Here is a 17,889-nt window from a genome sequence, read left to right as displayed (position 1 = left end):
GTACATCTACAATGTTATATTATCCTGTTCCTACGTCAACTGGAGTACATCTACAATGTTATATTATCCTGTTCCTACGTCAACTGAAGTAGATCTACAATGTTATATTATCCTGTTCCTACATCAACTGAAGTAGATCTACAATGTTATATTATCCTGTTACTACGTCAACTGGAGTAGATCTACAATGTTATATTATCCTGTTCCTACATCAACTGAAGTAGATCTACAATGTTATATTACCCTGTTCCTACGTCAACTGGAGTAGATCTACAATGTTATATTATCCTCTTCCTACGTCAACTGGAGTAGATCTACAATGTTATATTATCCTGTTCCTACGTCAACTGGAATACATCTACAATGTTATATTATCCTTTTCCTACGTCAACTGGAGTACATCTACAATGTTATATTATCCTGTTCCTACGTCAACTGAAGTAGATCTACAATGTTATATTATCCTGTTCCTACGTCAACTGAAGTAGATCTACAATGTTATATTATCCTCTTACTACATCAACTGAAGTAGATCTACAATGTTATATTATCCTCTTACTACATCAACTGAAGTAGATCTACAATGTTATATTATCCTGTTCCTACGTCAACTGAAGTAGATCTACAATGTTATATTATCCTCTCACTACATCAACTGGAGTAGATCTACAATGTTATATTATCCTCTCACTACATCAACTGGAGTAGATCTACAATGTTATATTATCCTGTTCGTACGTCAACTGAAGTAGATCTACAATGTTATATTATCCTCTTACTACATCAACTGGAGTAGATCCATAATGTTATATTATCCTGTTCCTACGTCAACTGGAGTAGATCTACAATATTATATCATCCTGTTACTACGTGAACTGGAGTAGATCTACAATGTTATATTATCCTGTTACTACATCAACTGGAGTAGATCTACAATGTTATATTATCCTCTTACTACATCAACTGGAGTAGATCTACAACGTTATATTATCCTGTTCCTACGTCAACTGGAGTAGATCTACAATGTTATATTATCCTGTTCCTACGTCAACTGAAGTAGATCTACAATGTTATATTATCCTGTTACTACGTCAACTGAAGTAGATCTACAATGTTATTTTTTCCTGTTACTACGTGAACTGGAGTAGATCTACAATGTTATATTATCCTGTTACTACATCAACTGGAGTAGATCTACAATGTTATATTATCCTGTTACTACGTCAACTGGAGTAGATCTACAATGTTATATTATCCTGTTACTACATCAACTGGAGTAGATCTACAATGTTATATTATCCTGTTCCTACGTCAACTGGAGTAAATCTACAATGTTATATTATCCTCTTACTACATCAACTGGAGTAGATCTACAACGTTATATTATCCTGTTCCTACGTCAACTGGAGTAGATCTACAATGTTATATTATCCTGTCCCTACGTCAACTGGAGTAGATCTACAATGTTATATTATCCTGTTCCTACGTCAACTGGAGTAGATCTACAATGTTATATTATCCAGTTACTACATTAACTGAAGTAGATCTACAATGTTATATTATCCTGTTACTACGTCAACTGGAGTAGATCTACAATGTTATATTATCCAGTTACTACATTAACTGGAGTAGATCTACAATGCTAGTCTTGTATGCTCACACACCAAAGTGTAAGCCATGTGTAATAAGATCAAACTCAGTGTCTAGTTTTGTGGTATGGAATGTATTGCTGTTTGCGATCAGTCTCGCCAGTATAAAAAGCTATAAAACTGTTATACTGAAATGTATCAAGCTAATCAGATGGTAGACAAAATATCGGTACCACAACACAAGGAAGTGAAAATATCTGAAAAGTTACACAAGACTAGAAATTCGCTCAGCAAAAAACACGTTTCTCTCCCCCTTTCTCTGAAGTAAACAGAGGGGACTAATCTGTTTCCAGGAGGAAAATGTTGTAGCAAAATTTCCGCAACAGTGATTGAACCCATGGAAGAAAAATTTGCCCCCAGAAACTACAGTACAGATAGCCCTTTGTGTAGCTCTGCGCTTAACTACAAAGAAACAAAGTTTGTCCAGCTGTTGGGATACGGTTCAGTGTCTAGTTTCGTGTATTACGTTGTTGATTGACGAAAATTAACTCAAGGGATCATCTCTAAATTGGTTTATCAGATGGTGAAACAACTGACGTCAGAGCAATAGAACTGTGTGGCAAGTTGCACACCCTGTATTCTCAAGATGACTGGTATGGGTAATAACACTTTAATTAAAATAAAGTACAGAACAACGTTTCGACCTTCTTAACCTGAAGATGACCTAAGAAGGTCGAAAAGTTCTCTACTGTATTTTAATGAAAGTGCTTATACCCATACCAGGCGTCATGATAATACATTTTTACTTCAAGTGGGTCTCTCGTCTTAACGAAATTACACACCCTCTAGCGGAGACTGATTCAAGCAAGTGGAATACATAGACAAGGACAGGTTAGCAATGTCGTTTCCCAAAAGTCACACTCAGAATTCTACCGAATTTCCTAGTGGAAGACAAAAGGCTGTTTTCCAACTTAAATCAACCATCACACAAAACAAAGACTGGTTGGACTGGTAGAAAATTTAGATTAGAACTGAAGCAAAAGAGAAAAGCAAAGAAAAAAGTTAAATTTTCGCTAACTGGATAAAAAACAAACAATTTAAATGGGACGACAAGGACACGTTTACTGATTATGTAATGTTTTCTTGAGTTTAATAAGCTTCATTTGATCTGCACCCCTATAGTTTGATTGCATAATTAAAATCGACATTAGAGACGGGAAAACAGAGCGACAATTTGAACAGCTGTCTACGTAGAACCATGAGATAGCTATCACAAAGCCTGCTTTCCACATGTTGCGAGTTGAGTACCTTAACCACTAATCCAATTTTCAATGAAAGATTATTGTTTATTAAAATTACCTGAGACAGTGACCGTCAAATCTTATATACTCCACTGCTGGAAGGACGAGCACTCCCGTTTTTCGTTGGTAAAAGAGTAGCCCAAGAGTTGACGGTGGGTGGTGTTAAATCGCCTGCCTTCACTCTAATTTATCACATCGAAACAAGAGACGGCTAGTACAAACAGGCCTCGAATACCTTTGCGAGAAATTCAACGAACAAACCATTCAACTATAATAACACCGATCAATAGATCTAAGTTTATCATATAACACAACCAATCAACAGGCATAAGGCTGTTCCATAACTTCTATAGTCAACACTGAGGTTACGCTGCAATAAATGCAAGCAAGTTTTAACACCAAATGTCCCACTTTCTCAGATTCCTCTGTATATTCCTTATTTGACAAAAGAGGTTTAGAAATAGTTATTGTTGTATATTACTCAAACTAAATGGTGTTTGTTGTATTCATGGTAACAAAACAAGTTTTCAATCTACATTTTGTAAACAAAACACAACCTCTGAAACTTGATACTAAACATTTTACCACAGAGAAATTCATATTCTTTAACAACGCCATCTAGTTTATCACTAAATGCTATTTGAATAAAGCATTTTAAATTTATTTATTTTTTGCAAATGTTATCCAGAAGCGGACTGTAGTAAGTTACTAGAAAAAAAAAGTCGTTGTTTAAAATTTTTTGCGAAACAAATGTAAGTTTCGTAGTCATCACGATAAATATACCAAAGGGTATAATATTTTCTTTAAATTCTTAGTCGAAGCTACACAATGGAATACATGTACTGTGCCCACCACGGGTATCGAAACCCAATTTTTAGTGTTATAAGCACTCAGACTTATTGCTGAGCCTGTGATGGTGGTATACTGTTGCTTTAGTCTGTAAATAACAGTCATTCTGGCACAGAAAGAAGGTTTGTAATTATAAAGACACTGTCGATATTACATTTAGGGTTACCTTTTTGACAATTAAAACGTACTCCGTTGGTACAGCGGTAAGTCTACGGATTTATAAAGCTAAGATCAGGGGTTCGATTCCCCTCGATGGATTCAGCAGAGAGCCCGATGTGGCTTTGCTATAACAGATCATACAAACACTTGAAAGAAAAACGCTGTACACACAACATTGCAGAAATACGTACAAAGTCACACGAACACGTGATTACCTCTTAACCCTACCGTTAAAATAAGAAAACAATCTATAAACGGAATGCAGGGGAATATTCCTCGGTGATCCACCTTTAAGTTTATGGTTTCAAGCTAAAATCTGGAAACAGATTCCCTGTGGTGGACATACGCAGAGAACCCACTGTGTAGCTCTGCTCTTAGAAAAGACCACCACCATTAAGTGGATGTAACTTCTGTCGTTGTCAAGGGAAACTACAGTTGATGTCGTTTTACACATATAATTAGAATAATACACAAGTACAAACGAAAGTTTAAATCCTGCAACATTTCGGACAGACTCTACACATCGTACGTTCTGCCTGCAACGTAACAAAAAATAAATAAATAAAGCTGTCGTTTAGATTTGTGTTTGAGCCTGTTTGTTTATCTCAATGGTTTCATCCAACGCCTCGAACGTAATATTTGATTGAATGGTAAACCAAAGTTGCATGACTCATGTATTTTGTAAGATGCTACTGTAAAATAAATAATTATAAATTTTGTGAAAAGCTACATACAGTTTAGGCTATTAGTATTCTTACGTATAGATCAATTTAATTTCAAATCAAAATATATATTTGGACTCAATTTTTTCAAATAGCATGTTTAATTTGAAAGAATTTTCTGGCTTTTTAATTTGGCCTAACTTAGTGCTTTATCAAGAGACTGTCAGGCCTAGTTCGAACCACTGATTGTACATGTTCATTACAAACTAAAACATGAGTACACAGAAACGTACAGAACGACTACATGTTTACATACTAAAACAGATAAGTCGATTGTTTGTTTTTGTTTATTTCGGAATTTCGCGCAAAGCTACACGAGGACTATCTGCGTTAACCGTCCCTAATTTAGCAATGTAAGACTAGAGGGAAGGCAGCTAGTCATCATCATCCACTGCCAACTCTTGGGCTACTCTTTAACCGACGAATAGTGGGATTGACCTACATTATAACGCTCCCATGGCTGAAAGGGCGAGCATATTTGGTGTGAGGGGAATTCGAACCCGCGACCCTCGGATTACGAGTCGAACGCCATAACAACCTGGCGATGCCAGTAGAAGCGTACAGTTTGACCACACGTTTACAGACTAAACCACAGGTTTAAACATATATTAAGACCACGCGTTGACAGATTAAGGTTCCATAAAGAGGGGGAAGGAAGTCCACGTATTTAAGTAAATACTTGAAGACAAAACGTCGTATGAAAATAAAGAAACGTTCGTCTATACTTGTTTTGTTTTTTCGTACAGGGAAAATATATTTTATTGGATTTTAACTATAACACATTTGTTCCAATCAATTTGTCTATTTTCTATGTGTGTAGATAAATAAGTCTAATTTTTGAAAGTGTGTAAACATTCAAGTTACTTACTATTAGAAAGTACATTATATATTTACACAAACGCGCGTTTCCCGCCAATTTGTGACGTAACGCAGAAGATAACAGCGACGTTTATCGTTTTTGAGAAGCATCAATACTAGATGAACTCACCTTCAGACTTGCAAGAAGTTTTGGAAAAAGACTTCGTTTTAATAGTTATTTAGTCTGGCTGGCCACCTGGTGTAAGAGTAATGAAGACGAAAATGCCACACTTTAAGCCTATTAACTCTTCATTTAGTACACGAATCTTCGAGTGCTGGATGCTAATTACGTGCTTCTCACACGCGCATGTGTAAGGTGTACATTGTTAAGTGAACGTTATTTAATCGTCGGCTAACCGAAATAATGCACATCGCCCGTTGATTGTGTATTAGTCTTTGTATGGTAGTTGTCTTAAATCAAATGAGGCGAGTAAACACGTCAGTGATTTTATTTATAGGTTAAGTTTAAATTATACAAATCTTTGGTAATGAGAAACACCTGTTAGGTTTGAATATTACAATAATAACATGCATCTAGCGAAACAAAAAAGCCAATAGTAACACAACATGAATAGTGAATATACACGTAAAATTAGTAACATTGAATAATATTAGCATTGAAAACATAAACATACAACATAAAATTTATTTTTCTTTAATTATAAAACTCTGCGTTTCGCTTTACAGCTTCTTCAAGTGAGGCCTGGCATGGCCAAGCGCGGAAGGCGTGCGACTCGTAATACGAGGGTCGCGGGTTCGCCCCCGCGTCGCGCTAAACATGCTCCCCCTCCCAGCCGTGGGGGTGTATAATGTGACGGTCAATCCCACTATTCGTTGGTAAAAGAGTAGCCCAAGAGTTGGCGGTGGGTGGTGATGACTAGCTGTCTTTCCTCTAGTCTTATTCTGCTAAATTAGGGACGGCTAGCACAGATAGCCCTCGAGTAGCTTTGTGCGAAATTCAAAAACAAACATTCTTCAAGTGAACTCTACTAAAACACAAACCGAAACTAAATTATTAACTGTCAGTTACGGGTTGTGTCTCAGTGAAACACTTCGGGAAAAACTAGAAAGCGAAACGTTGAGTGTCCATTAAAGAAACGCAATAAAAAACGTTTGTGTTATAGTAACAAAATCTCTTTTATTTTATAAACACACACTCCAGAAATTAAATAGTGAATAATGTAGCAATAACTTTTTTATCGTTGTCGTGAACAAGTATGAAAACTGATACGTTCTCACAATATTTGGGTGTTGAACAAAACTGTGATTAGAAACAGATTCTCATAAAGGAAATGTCATCCAATAGGTATATGATCCACTTAGGAACCCCTCAATTTGGACTACTAAACAGAGTAAAAGCCGCCAGGAATACCCGTCGCCATAATGGTGTTATTTTGAATTTCGCGCAAAGCTACACAAGGGCTACCTGCACTAGCCGTTCCTAATTTAGCAGTGTGAGACTAGATGGAAGGCAACTAGTTATCACCACCCACCGCCAACTCTTGGACTACTCTTTTACCAACGAATAGTGGGATTAACTGTCACATTATAACGTCCCACGGCTGAAAGAGCAAGCATGTTTGGTGCGACGGGGATTCGAACCCGCGACCCTCAGATTACGAGTCAAGTGCCTACTGGTGTTGTCTAACTCTTCGAAACGAATAACAGAATTAAATGTCGCTTTAATAATGCATTCATAGCTAAATAAACTGTTTTCAGCAGTATTAAGTCTCAAACCGCAGGTTATTAGACCTGCAGCCCAACAAGTTAACAACTAAGCGAAGACTGACCGAAATTATTTGATTAATAACTGATAATTCTTATTTTCAGACGGTAAGTACATTCCAGACCAACTAGACATAATGGTTGTTGTAAGTCTCTTTGAACTCGAAGAGTCATATGCTTGGTCAAATTAAAATGTTGTCCACATGTTTTGGAGTCAGCTTACGAGCAGTTTTTACTGTTATCTGGAGAAAAAACTAGTGCTTTTTTTTAAATTGTGATATCGTGTGGTCTAATGATTGAGTGGCCTTCAAAAGTTCTTATCTGCTTTCGGTATAAAAATAATTTTAACTTTATGCATTTGCTTTCACAAAGTTACTGACTCTGGGGAATATTTTGTAATAATTCACCAGAGGAAACTGTCGTCACGGTATTTGCGTTGATAATTAAAACACGACTACAGAAGTAACACGTACCTGTTTTAGAAACAGTCATCACCGCACACAGATACACATAGTAAACCGCTGTTGTTGATTTCATTGCTGAGAATAAGCGGGAAACTGGGCAAGTAGCATCTTTCACTTTACATTTATTGAACAAGGGAGAATCGAACTCCGGATCATCGACGAGTCGGAACAGCCCAGCCACTGGTCATCAAGCTCTGCTGAAAGCGAAAAAAAGAAAGGAAATTCAGAACTCTTCGTAACACATAACACAAATTAAAATAATCAGAACATTAATAACACTCAGTTAACACAACACCGTGTTCAAGAGTTCCATGTTTACTCCTTTTGAGTGATATAATCTATTTGTTCCATTCCTATACTCGCCCAGTAACTTAGCTGCTTCTTCCATTACAATAATTTCAAAAGAACATCAAGTTTTTTTACTTGTGTTATAAAAGTACATTAAATGTATTACACTCGTATAATTCCATAACACTTAACTAATAATAATGAGGAAGTGTAGAAAATATAGTGAAGCAATGTCTCTAATTACGCCTAAAGGCTATGTGTAGGCTAAAGTTTGGTTAAAGATGTTAAAACAGTGTCAGGTTACGGTTTAAGGGTAAAGTATTAGAATCCAATAGACCTAATCTTCGAGTTAAATATCACACAACAACACTACAACTGTTTTCATTTCTTGTACGCCTTTTAATTTCCCTATTTCCAAAATCTAAAATCAAGAAATAAAAATATCATTACGGTTCCATCTTTTGTCTCCCACAAGTCACTGTCCAGTAGACCTTCCGTCAAATATCAGAAACCGGCAGCGGAACTGTACCCAAGTTTATTGAAAATGCTATTTATATATACAGTAAACGAATTTCAAGCCTTTGACGTACGGGGCGCTGTGCGCTAACTGGTGATGTTAGAATATGGCTCATTCACAGAGTAGCCGTCTTACAGTTTTTTCCTCAGGTTCTCCGAATGGTTCCTACTATATACTGGGTTTTATCTGGTTTTCAGTTATGGATGTGCTTATCAGGTATCGCTGAAGGAAAAAGTCGTTATTTTCATTTGTCACAGAATAAATTATTATAACTACAAATTCAGAATTACCGTAGTACAACTAAACCCAAAAGGAATGGCTAGATCTGATCAGAACCCCTGTGGTCCAACTAAAACCACACGTACAGCTAGATCTGGTTACAGCTCGTGTGATCCAACCAAAACTACAAGTACAATCACATCTGATCAGAGTTCCCAGACGTCCAACTAAAACCAAAAGGAATAGCTAGATCTAATCAGAACTCCTGTGGTCCAACTACAACCACACGTAAAACCAGATCTGATCACAGCTCCTGCGATCAACTAAAACTACACATACAACTACATCTCATCAGAATTGCTGAAGTCCAACTAAAACCACACGTAAAACCAGATCTGATCATAGCTCCTGCGATCAACCAAAACTACACGTACAACTACATCTCATCAGAATTGCTGAAGTCCAACTAAAACCACACGTACTTCTTCTCGACTTGTTTTATTAAACCTGTTTTCATGTCGCAGTTCATAGAACGACACAAATTAACATCTTGTTCCCTGCTATAATACTTTAAAAATATGGTCACAAAATTAAAAATATACTTTAATTTAACTTCCATTTTTACCCAGATCTGGTCTAATTACTTTAATATATATATATATATATATAACGCCACCTACATATTACTTTCTCCAACGAACCTTGTCATAAATCTTTCGTTGTTTTAACATCATTTTATGCGTTACATTGTATCTTCAAAATTACATACAATCAAAAAGTGTTGGTCGTTCTTCTCTTGTGGATCTGAAAAATAAATTTTCAGAACAGATAATGCCGCGCACAACGGGTATTACAACGAATTACCGTATATTAATGTGTGCTTTGAAAGTATTGTTGCTTATTCAAGAAATTTATAGGCACAGCTGTGTTGGAAAAAGGTAAAATCAGAATAGTCATAGACGATAGTGAACCAGTATTGAAGAAATACAGACGTCACAGCATCGAGTTGTTCCTTTACAAATAGACGTTATGCGGTGAAAAAAATATTTTCTTTTTGACTTTCCGAATGTTTGTTGTGTGTTTGTGTCCCTCTTCCGAGAAAAATGGAAAACTTCTTCAGGCGAATACACAGACATGTGTAGGGAATTGTAGAGCCACTAGCGAGTCGCGGTGTCAAGATATATATATATATAGAGAGAGAGAGAGATGTATCGTGATCAAAAAAATGTAATTCGCCAATCCTGCTTTTTTCTAGAAATTTTGTTTTATTGAAATCCACTATTAGTTCGTGAGAGAAGGAACTGAACAACATGGGGTAACGTGTTTTATCTTTTCTGAAATATAGGGAAACAAAACAACGTTTGTCGAGATACAAAATCACACGAAACATTCAGTAAAATGTTAGGAAAACGTTCCAATGGACATAAAAATATAAAAACTATAGAGATATGTTCTAATAAAAGAGGTTCTGCATTACCACGCCGTGTATGTCAGTTCTGTAAACAGCTATAGGAAACTTTCAGACCTCTAGAGGGCAGAAAATGAGCGAAATAAATCTTTTGTCCTCTATAAAAGTGCAATATTTCTAGACTCACACAGAAGCTGTTTCGTCATCTGTACAAAATAGGTCTGAATAAAAGTAAGTATACCCGTACATTATAATTTTCTATGACAGCCAAGTTCTTTCTTCACATTACAAAACGAAATACAATTTAATTGTTAACAAAACTAACAAATCCAGTGAAATGACAAACACTTTCTCACCCCCAACCCTATCATCACAAAAGCATTCACTCCCCCTATTACTCAATATCAACTTTAAACAAGTTATTTGGACTGATAAAACAGACAAAAATAAATAAAATAAAAGGTAAATGATACAGTAATACAATAACATGAACAGTAACTTTTTTATTGAACTGTCCCACCTATATCGTATTGCTACATTATTCTCGGTTTCATATTAGTGATAAAATGTTACGATCACTATTCTCTGCTGTTAAATTACACGTTTACAAACAGTAAGTTTTCAAACAGCTATATGTAGAACAATAGGTTTATTTCTCTACAACGTTTCAGGACACTCATACATGGATGTTTGTTTCTTTGTTTTTATTTCGCGCAAATCTACACGAGGACTGTTTGTGCTAGTCGTCCCTAATTTAGCAGTGTAAGACCGAAGGGAAGGTAGATAGTCGCCACCACCCACCGCCAACTTTGGGCTACCCTTTTGCCAACGGACAGTGGGATTGATCGCAACATTATAACGTGCCCAGGGCTTAAATGCGAACATATCTGGTATAACGGGAATTCGAAACCGCGACCCTCAGATTGCGAGTCAAACTGGCTATGCCGGGCACTCATACATGGAAATGGTACAGAATGCTATCTTCTTGACACTTCGTAAGTGACTGTGGCGTCCACATCTCTCTATCAACTGACCCCCCCCTAATGGCACAGCGGAATATCTACAAACTTACGACACTAGAAACCGGGTTTTGATACCCATGGTGGGTAAAGCACAGAAAGTCCACTGTGCAGCTTTGTGCTTAATTAAAACAAAATCAAACAAACCTTCAAACTAGAAAAGTGACATTTCTTTCACGTACCAGTTCAATGTGACATATCTTACAAACAATGTGATATACGAAGGTCAACTACATGTGGCAAATGCCACAGTTGTGACACCACAGGTTACATATTCTGACACTTGTGGTTAAATTATTAAAAGTTAAACATATGCTGATTAGGTCATGAACACTTTTAAACTTATGAGAAACAGTACGAAAGTATGAGTTGATTTATGTCACCTTTCAAAAAACTAAAATGTTGTGTGGGACGAAAATACCCAAGAAGTGTTTCAAATTATATTTTTAGAAAATTAATACCTGATGCACTAAGATAAATAGAGGCAAAAAAGATCTTAAGACAGAAAACTCTTTAAAAAAAAAAAAGAAACGTCTCAGTCGATACCGTTTAAACTTGCAACACAGCCAAGTGTTGCCGTGGGAGATCTCGAAGCGATCAAAAGCAAGCTAACTCAAGGATAGAAGATTAGTTTCTGGATGGAGCTCTTGAGAAGCTGTTATTGAATGTTGAAGTGGTACTAAAGCTCTTCTGTTCCATACTCATCTAGTGATACTGTTTTATCTTCGACAAGTGATCGCTGGCTGGTGTAAATTGTTTTATTCAGCGACTGAAGAAACTTTGTAATATTCGATAAATTTTTAAAATTTCTTAATTCATCTGTTTAAAATTCTGGTCATTTTAAGTCTCAAGTTTATCCAGTGATTCCACTCCTTCTTCTGTCGTATATCCTTACGGATTCGTTTCTATGACAATCCAAAGTAAAGGGGCGAAAAACTGACATTTCTTTCTAAAAGTTACCAGTTTCTTTACTCAGCATGTTAATTCTTATTTACAAGCATTAGTCCACCAAAACCCAGCAAACAGGAAGAAAGAGTAATTACACTACTGTCCAATCAGTCGCGTCGATCGTTACGTCACTGTCCAATTGGTCGCATCTATCGCTACGTCACTGTCCAATTGGTCGCATCTATCGCTACGTCACTGTCCAATTGGTCGCGTCAATCGCTACGTCACTATCCAATCGGTCGTGTCGATCGCTACGTCACTATCCAATCGGTCGTGTCGATCGCCACGTCACTGTCCAATTGGTCGCGTCGATCGTCTCGTCACTGTCCAATCGGTCGCGTCGATCACCTCGTCACTGTCCAATCGGTCATCACTTCGTCACTGTTCAATCGGTCATCACTTCGTCACTGTTCAATCAGTCTGTCAATCACTACCGTATTGCTCGATCTTTCATGTTTTTAAATGAGAACTGATTACTGTAACAATTATTCAGTTATGTATACATGAAAAATTGTATTTAAATGAATTATTTGATTTTAAACATTACACATTCATACTTAAACCCACTTTTAACACTCTCGGTGTAATAAATTTCTTCTTGTTTTCTAACCAGTGCTTCATAGTAGAAGAATGATCGATATTCATCACGGAAACCTAATATTCAACCATCAATATTTCCCGAAACGGCCAGAGAAGAAAGTAACCAACCAAATGTATTCAAAAAGATCTCATAACCACTCCCCCATCACGATCACATTGCAAAATTTATGAACAGATTTATCTATTCTGATAACTCTACTCAAGAGATGTTTCTGGATTTACTAGCCAATGAAGTGTCACAGCTTCTACTGATTGTACGAAGCGGATGAGTGGACAGACGTGTTAGCTTTAATTCAGAGACTAAATCTGTAGACTTAACACTCTTGGAAATTGAATTTTCTGGAAAGTTCATCAGATTTATCACCAACAGAATTTCCTTTCTCCTCACCATGTCATCATCTCGTGAATTTATTACCTGGATTAAATGGGTTATACGTGAAAATCACATAAGCCGAGTTTCACGTAAATTACTTCACTTCCTCCCACGTATCTTACGGGCAATTAATCACTCCGTTTATTAGAATTTCCCTCGTGTCCCATATACAAATAATAATTCTGTAAAGTTCGTTATACACGGTCTAAATTACCATAACTCATCAGAGACAGCGACATATACGAAAGTTATCACATAGAAGGCTATAACACTCACCGCAAACTCTTCTGGGCTACTATTGTCTGGCGGGAATTTCTTTCTTTTAGAGCATCTACGACTTCAAACAGAATACAAGTCAAAACCCACGGGTTCTCGTATTCACACTCCAGCCACTACACCCACGCCCTTGCATTACAAAATGTCTGTTTTTGTTTGTTTGTTTTTCTTCAAATAGGGTAACACGTGGTTTATACGATAAAACAAAATAACTTTTTTTCTGCGTAGTAAAACTCCATGTGATGGCCTGTAACGTATATGTTGAAAACTGGTGAAACATTCGTACACAGTAAGTTTGCTTGTTTTTGAATTTCGCGCAAAACTACACGAGGGCTAGCACTGTAGATAAAGAGAAATGTTAATCCCTAAAGGAACGAAAAGTATAATATTTGTGTGTTTGAATTTTTAACTTCGCGGAAAGTTACATGAGTACAAGAATAGAGGGAAATTAGCTACTCATGACCGTCCACCGCCAACTTTTGAGCTACTTTTTTTACCAACGAATAGTGCGATTGACCGTCACATAATAACGCCCTAACGGCTGAAATGGCGAGCATGTTCGGTGTGGCGGGATTCGAACCTGCGACCTTCAGATTACGAGTCGAGTGCCCTAACGACCTGGCCATACTGGGCCAACACAGTAAGGAGTAAATGTGGTTGATAAACGATGGCACGTACTGTGAAACAGAATTAAACAAAACGTGTTTAAATTGGACTTTCAGTAAAGACAAAGTGCAAAAGTGTTGGAGCCAAATAAAAAGTGGAAGGCCCAGGGTTTATTTGACCAAGCGACGAAATATACACTATATGCACACCAATTACGGCCGGATTCTAAGGCTCGTCTTAGGGCCTTGAAAGTTTTGTAGTTCTGGATTAATTTTGTACATTAGCCTGCTCTTCCTTAGTTTTCCTAATCTGTATTAGAACAGAATGAAATGCGTAGGGTGAGTCCAGCCCCTACACCACTAAAGTGGCTAGCTACATACGATTCTATACATACAGATAGCTGGATAAATAGTCTTAAAGCTATTTTTTCCAGTAATCACAATGCGAATGTGCGTGCATAAAGAAAACATGGCTGAAAAATGTATTCTCAAGACGGCTCGTATGGGTATTAGAAGTTTAATTGGAATAAAGTACAGAACAACGTTTCGACCTTCTGGATTAGTGTTTGCTTTGAAAGTGAGTTTTATTTTTTTCATATCTTTTAATAGACAACTAGATTAGTGGTAGTTCATCCACAAAATAGCCACAGTGTTATAAATATAACTTATAATAACTGAAAGTATATATGTCTCCCCCCCCCCAAGTATACATACATAAAGCAAATAGACAACACACAGTAACAGAGGAAGGTGGGTGGGTAACTTTTATTAAATGCGATAAGTAGATTGTATAACATACTCTAACGCAGCGTTGTTGCAAATACACGTAGATATCAAAGTTGCAGTGGAACGAAATGTATCAGAACTACGCTTATTCACTGCACAAAATGCAATTAAAGTGAACAGCGTTGGTCTGAAAAGATACAAATTTGAATCTTTAGAGGTGCGCAACACGTGGACAAATGAAATCCGGAGACAACAGCGAGTTAGAGGTAAAAGGATATAGGACCAAATTGGTACTCGTCTTGAAGGTCTAAACCTTTGAAATTACAGTTCTTACTTGTCAACCCCAATATTTTTACAAGGGTAGAAGTACCCCGCTGGTCCAGCGGTAAGTCTACGGATTTACAATGCTAAAATCAGGGGTTCGATTCTCCTCGGTTGAGTCAGCAGATAGCCTGATGTGGCTTTGCGATAAGAAAACACACACACAGTTGTAGAAAAAACTTAGTCCAAGTTCTTTAAAATGATCAGAGGATTAAAAGATAAGATTATCAAAGGGTTAACTGGCTTCTTAAGTTACACTTTTCTACTAAATTTGTAACAGTAAACGATAATGCAAAAATCGGATACAACCATGATTATTTCAAATTCTCTATTTAGAGTTTGGTTTCAAGTTCGCGCAAAGCTACGAGGGCTTTCTGCGCTAGCCGTCCCTAATTTAGCAGTGTAAGACTAGAGGGAAAGTAATTATTTATCACCACCTACCGCCAACTCTTGGGCTACTCTTTTACCAACGAATAGTGGGATTGACCGTAAGATTATAACGTCCCCACGGCTGAAAGAGCAAACATGTTTGGTGTGACGGGGATTCGAAAACGCGACCCTCAAATTACGTGATATAGTTTTTCTTCCCATTACAAATTGTTACTTTTATTCAAGTAAAATAAAATAACAGACAACCGACCAAATTTCTGACGTAAGAAATACAATATCTTCACAACAATTTGTCATCAGTTAAGGGTACTCCAAAGTTTCCATTATTAACTTCTATTAAAACACGAAAAACTGTAAATAATTTTGAAGTCAAGGGCCTGTTGCTTCACTACAGTCCTCTAGTTTCGAACCAGTTGTAAAACGACCAGTAAGATAACTGATGAAACTTTGTTGAATGGACGACAACTGCCTGTTGTGGAGACATAAGGGTAGAGGACGAAGTTTCGAAAGTTGCCGTCCATTCTACAAAGTTTTATCATGAATACTCTGCTTAAACAATCTATCAAAAAATAAGGTGACTGATTTACATGCAAAGCTGTCTTCAATAGTTTGCGCCTAACAGAGGTCACGCGACACTCGAGGCCTTCTTTAATTGGACGTAACGTGATACATTTTTTGCTGTTCTTGTTTGTAATGCTCTTCACAAGAGACAGGCTCTCCTTTTAAATATCGAAATAGCCTGCCTTACGTAATTCATGTCTTCAAAGTTAGAATGGTGCGATCGTATGAATATTTGTTGTTAAATCAATGTAACGAACAAAGAATTCAGAGAAAAATATAGAAATGTTGTGTTGAAAAGGATCAAACCAAACAAACATGCCATAAACATATAATAAATAAATATTCCACCAAAACCACACGATGAATAAAGGCAAGATTTCACAAGGCGTAACTCACTGATCACTAAATAAATCGTTAGGCTTAACGTCAAGCTCACGAATCTGTAAACAATTGACAACATCAGTTGCCATTAAACAAGTGTTGTTTTTTTCTGTGTCGACAACAGGTCATTTTGTTAAGTTTCAGGTATTTTCTTCCTTCTAGTTTGTTCTTTCCCCTTTTTGCAATATTGGCATAATTAGGCGTTTTTATGTACCAACGACAGTTATCTTTGTTAAGCCTCGTGTATTTTCTTGCTTTAGGTTTTGACATAAAAAGAGCAATTTTTGTGCCGACCTCACTTTATTAAGTGTAATGCAATTTCTCAGATCTAATCAATCCATTTTTAAGTCAGTAAAATATTAAGACGTTCGGTATTATGGCTTTACCTAGTGGCACACACATTCACATTAAATATCTACTACCTTTTGCAATAAGAGGACAGCCCCTTGCGTCAGCTGGACCCAGCTGAATAGTTCTCCACAATTCCGCCTGAGCCGTCCGTGAAAAGATGAAAAAGCCCTGGACTAATGTACTGTAAATCTTCCAACAGGCCTCGATAGTTCAACGTTCCTGAATGATCACATTAAAGACCACGTGCTCTGGATCACGATTTAGGAGAGGTCGCTAGCGTGTTATTTTTATAAAAGAACTGATATCTTCTTTTAAACGTTTTCAACAAAATTCACATCAAATGCACAAAAAATACACAAACCCCTACGTTGAATTTCATAAAGTAGTCCATCCTACTTTGTCTTGTGGATTCTTTAAACAAATTTAAACTTTAGGTATTAAGTATAACCAAGCTGGTGTATGGTAACCAAGAGTTAGGTACAATATGATAGTTCAGGTTTGCAATGTTAGGGCAGAAAGTACAGTTATAATTAACTATTACAAATTGCAAGCTGTATTATTTGTCCCACGATGTCATGAAGCCAGTGTCAGAATGGGATATTACAAATAACAGTTTATATTAGTGACTAAATACACCAGTCAAACGTTGTCATAAAGCCACTATTAGGACTAGGTATTACAAATAACAGTTTCTGTTGGTGAATAAATACTAGTCAAACGTTGTCTTGAAGCCAGCCAGTGTGGTGCTGTTTCGTCACTAAAATGCTTCTGACTGTTTCGTACGATACGTTTTTTAAGCACTTTGCTCACTGCAGTAAACCTGTACTTATATTCGATACGATAATAAAAAAAATAAACAAAAAGAAACACCACAAGAAGTCTTGTCTTATTCTTTGGGTTTCTATTCAGTGCGTCCAAATCTAGAGATTGGGCTTGAAATTTATTTTTGACATGTTAAGGTCGCACATACTAATAACTATATTAATATGCCAAAACCTAATAGAAAGTTTAGTGCTGATTAATATATATAAAAATAACGTAAAATTTGGTTAATTTCTGTGAGAGGCTTAATAGTTTATTAGTTTAGTAAATGAATGTTTTTATTTAATTATACTTAAACTGCAACGTTTATCCACAAATACGTACAAGTAAGCGAGAAAGAAATAATTGTATTTTTACATACACCGATATTAAAATGAGCAGTAACTTACTTATTGCTAGGAGAGATTTAAGCCTAAC

At 36.6% G+C, this 17,889-nt stretch overlaps 1 protein-coding gene across 1 annotated transcript in view; it reads right to left on the bottom strand.

Moving 5' to 3' along the window:
- LOC143239113 (chondroitin sulfate proteoglycan 4-like) overlaps window positions 1-17,889 on the bottom strand; it is a 121,988-nt gene that overhangs the window by 42,745 nt on the left and 61,354 nt on the right. The window contains exon 2 of the mRNA XM_076479943.1: window positions 7,677-7,864. Within this exon, the coding sequence (XP_076336058.1) occupies window positions 7,677-7,740 (64 nt within the window). The 5' untranslated portion in view covers window positions 7,741-7,864. The remainder of the gene's footprint in view (window positions 1-7,676; window positions 7,865-17,889) is intronic.

The sequence above is a fragment of the Tachypleus tridentatus genome, chromosome 13, assembly GCF_004210375.1.
Source record: "Tachypleus tridentatus isolate NWPU-2018 chromosome 13, ASM421037v1, whole genome shotgun sequence".
Lineage (NCBI taxonomy): Eukaryota > Metazoa > Arthropoda > Merostomata > Xiphosura > Limulidae > Tachypleus > Tachypleus tridentatus.
This window is presented reverse-complemented; position numbering and strand designations above follow the sequence as displayed.